The sequence below is a fragment of the Salvia miltiorrhiza genome, chromosome 3, assembly GCF_028751815.1.
Source record: "Salvia miltiorrhiza cultivar Shanhuang (shh) chromosome 3, IMPLAD_Smil_shh, whole genome shotgun sequence".
Taxonomy (NCBI): domain Eukaryota; kingdom Viridiplantae; phylum Streptophyta; class Magnoliopsida; order Lamiales; family Lamiaceae; genus Salvia; species Salvia miltiorrhiza.
The window spans coordinates 60,702,438-60,706,583 of NC_080389.1; the positions used below are offsets into that span (position 1 = coordinate 60,702,438).

At 39.3% G+C, this 4,146-nt stretch overlaps 1 protein-coding gene across 1 annotated transcript; it reads right to left on the reverse strand.

Moving 5' to 3' along the window:
* Positions 1-597: 597 nt before the first annotated feature.
* On the reverse strand, positions 598-3,903 carry LOC131015086 (putative pentatricopeptide repeat-containing protein At3g25970). The gene is given in 3 exon segments (XM_057943320.1): positions 598-870; positions 1,467-1,618; positions 1,621-3,903. Coding segments are annotated over 3 exon segments (2,226 nt in total). The 5' UTR covers positions 3,617-3,903; the 3' UTR covers positions 598-792.
* Between the last annotated feature and the right edge of the window lie 243 nt (positions 3,904-4,146).

The window sequence follows — 4,146 nt, forward strand, 5'->3', positions numbered from 1 at the left end:
ATTTCAGCAAAATAATTTCTTGTGTCTTATTTCAGATTGTTCATATTGTTACGCACCTTAGTGCTATATATTCACCATTTGAAATGTTATTAGAATTAGAACAGATAATAACTGAAAAAAGAAAAGGAATTAGAATAGTTATATACTTATATCTTCAAATCGATCATTCAAATAAAATCTCAAGTCCACATTTCAAAACTAAGTAATTTCGATTTAAATTTTCAGCTACAAATCATACAAAATTAATTACACAAGGAGATAGCGACGGACAAATATTAAGACCGACATGATTAAATGAAAATGATTCATTCCAATAATTCAAATATTCATCACTATTTCTAATTACCAGAGTAGCAAAGCAAGCAAGTTCAACTATGGCACCAATGATAGGGATACAGCTAATTATTGTTTCAATACACGCAATTTGAAATTGATGGTTTTGGAAGTTAGCTATTTTTTGTTTCTTTAAAACTATGCACAAATTTTGCTGTCATTAGTTTCTTATACAATTCTTAACACAGCCTAAAATCCACCTACTTCAAGCAAAATTTACTAGTTACCCTAAAGAAAAAAAAGAAGCAAAATTTACTAGTTTCCTTGCTTCTAGAGAATAAATTATGAGATTATTATTGATCATAACAGAATCAAAAGGAAAAACTACTGTAGTCAAAGTGATATGCTTCTGCAGAATAAATTATCATTATATAGGCTTATAGCATTATTGATTATGCTTGTTTAAGTAAATCTGATGGCAACAACTGATTAAAATAAGCATACTTATCTTGCAGCAACTCAAGGCGTATGATACGTTGCATTTGTCCTGGCTAGGCTAGATGAGACATTCTGGCGACGTGTGCTGCCCTGTTGGTGCTGTGTATCCATCATCGATACCTCTGGTTAAGAAAAGAACAATTCACACCAGTCTTTCAATATTTATACTAACACTATCAGATATAAAATGGCGGCGGACATCACACGGGAGCAATACTAGTTCTACAGATAAAAGAGCTTTCTTGAGACACAACATGACATCAAGGTAGACAAGTTCAGTAAGCGTCTAAAATGAGAAACTGGGCGGGTTTTTCTGTAACTTTGTGTTATTAATTCATTGTAGCGGTTTTGTTTAATTGAGAAAGGAGAAAGAACAGGTGAGAAATAATTGTGTCAAACAGTAAGAAGCAAATAAATGATTCAGCTTAGTGCAGTAGTGAAAAATGACAACCTTACTCATAAACTAACAGCAAAGACGAAACTGGAGAACCCCGGAGATGAAAATGCAGCTCTCATTTCTCAATGATTTGGATTTCTGCATTAATATATATAAACTATAGAAGAGTTCCTCCAACTCTATTCCACTAAGCATCAAGATACTCCAAGTAAATTTTTTGAATTTAGAGTGACTTCAAATTGAATCATCAATTGTATCATAAATGAGGAAGAGGGCATCATATCTTCACATCTTATACCTGCACAGCTTGAATACAACCATCAGAACCTACCATCCAATTTCCATTGGCAAGATCCAGATCATCGGGGTGAATATCTGCGATCAAAGCATCATCAGAATTTCTCATCTCATTCGTTAGTTCCTCCAGTGCATCGTATATTTTAGGGATCTAGGGTGTGAACGGTCGTCTGCATTAAAAGAATGAACGTCGTGGTGCAACTCTATCCAACTCCAACCAGGCACCTTCTTGACTCTTTTGTCTCTCATCAGCTTCTTCATGACAGCCTTCTCATCCCACTTCTTAAGATGGCCATACATATCAGAGAGAAGAACGTAGGTGCAGTGATCCCCGGGGTCCAGTTCTAGCAAGTTGTCGGCTACCTGAGTTGCCAGTTCTATGTCACCGCAAGCCCTACAAGCACCCAGCAATGTTCTCCAAACCATCACATCGGGTTGAAAAGGCATATCATTGATCAGCTCTTTTGCCTCCACGAGACGTCCAGCTCTTCCTAGCAAGTCGATTGCACATGCATAATTCTCCATCCGGGTTGGAACTCCATATTCAGATTCCATAGATTTCAACAAGTTCAGACCTTCGTCAACCAGACCAATGTGGCTACACGCAGTTAGAGCAGCAACGAAGGTGATATGATCCAGCTTCACACGTCGCTGTGTCATGAGGTAAAACAGGTCGAGGGCAACTTTCCCTTGCCCGTGTTGTGCATATGCAAAAATGACCGAGTTCCATGTCACGGAACTCTCCTTACGAGAGGCCTCAAAGGATTGCCGAGCATCTTCAATGATCCCACATTTAGAGTACATAAATATCAAACCACTAGCGACGTACTCATTTTCCTCTAGGCCTGATTTCAACACCAAGACATGAACTTGTCGGCCCAAATTGAGCGTGGCTAAATCCGAGCAAGATCTCAAGACTGCTGCAAAGGCATATTGGTCGATGCTCAGGTAATTCAGATGCATCTCTTGGAAGAGCCTCACGGCATTTTCACTGAGCCCATTCTGTGACAAACCAGTCAGAATTGTGTTCCACGACACACGGTCCTTCACGCCTATATGTTCAAAGACTCTCAATGCATCCTCCATGTTTTGACCATCTGCTTTCAGATACATAGAAATCAATGGATTAGATACTTCTGTTACCTGTTCCAATCCCCTCTTTATCACTAGACAATGCAAGGATATTCCGAGGATCCTTTTTGCATCTCCAGAGCAAGCGCTTATAATGGTGGAGCACGTGTAAGCATCCACCTTCAACCTCGCTCTCATCATATCCAAAAAAACACCAAAGCCACATTCTTCCATGCCATGATCCAAATAAGCTGCTAACATTGAGTTCCATGTCACTAAATCACGGTACTCCTCAGCAGTATCAAACACTTTCTTGGCATCTCCAACGCACCCACACTCTGCGTACGCAGTTATTGTGGCGTTAAGCACAGTGATCTCGTGCTCCAGACCCCGTTTCATAATGCTCCCGTGGATCTGCCTCGCCAACTCATACAACTCAGCATCACAGAGCAATGTCAGAATAGGCGCAAACGTTGCATCATTGACTCCAACACTTTCAATCTCCATACATCGGAACAATTCAAGACAGCGACGCAGATTCCCCATTTCAGCAAATCCCCCAATCAAAGCATTCCAAGAAACGGTATTCCTCTCCTTCATGTGCCTAAACACGTTATTTGCATCCTCAACTCCACTGCACTTGGCGTACATATGCAGAAGAGCACTCGCAGCGTATACATTATCATCAAATCCCATCTTCACAATGTCAGCGTGAACTTGCCGGCCGTACATTAATCCACCACTTGCTGCAACGCCCCTGAGCATGCTGCCAAAGGTATAGCCGTCGAAGAGGAACCCGAGCCTTTTCATAGTTTTCGAGACTTCCCATGCGGTGAAAAAGCTCCCCGAATTCACGTAGCCGGAAATTACGGTGTTCCAAGAGGCGGTGTCTCTGTGAGGCATTTCGCCGAACACCTTCAGGGAGCTGTTCGATTGCTTGCATTTTTGGTATCTGCTTATGAGTTTGTTGGAAATGTAGGTATCTGCGATGAGTGATGATTTGATGGCGTGACAATGAGCCGCCGCAACACTTGATAAAGTGGGAGGAGCAGTTTCACCGAGCAATTGCAGCGCCCTCATTCATGAGCAAGAATTGACTCTATTTGCTGCGAAATTGGAGCTCCGAATTCCCCAATGGATTCTTTTTCCAAAGGTAGTTGATGATGCGATTTCTGAATATAATCCCTGAAAGCGCTAGACCCCTAATTGGGTATAACTGAATTTAGTTTAGACTTTAGTGTTTGGCATCAAAATCTAAATTCAGAAATCTAGGGTTCTAATGAACACTATTTTCGTAATTTGCTTTAACTATTAAAAACTTTTTAAAACTGTATTTTATTTGCTTATTAGTAAAATCGAGTAGTACATTCATCAGGTTGGGGTCCGAATAGATCTTGAATTCTTTAATCGTCTCATGCTTATTTAATTTTGTGACTGAGGCAAGATTCAAAATTTATCGAAAGAATAATTAAAGTAATTATTTTGGAATATTTGCCGTTAAATACACAACTTTTTAATAAATTCTGATTTTTTTTCATGATTTTTAAAAATTTTAAAAATATACAACATCTTTCATTTTTTTTTTTAATGATTTTTTCCATGAATATGAA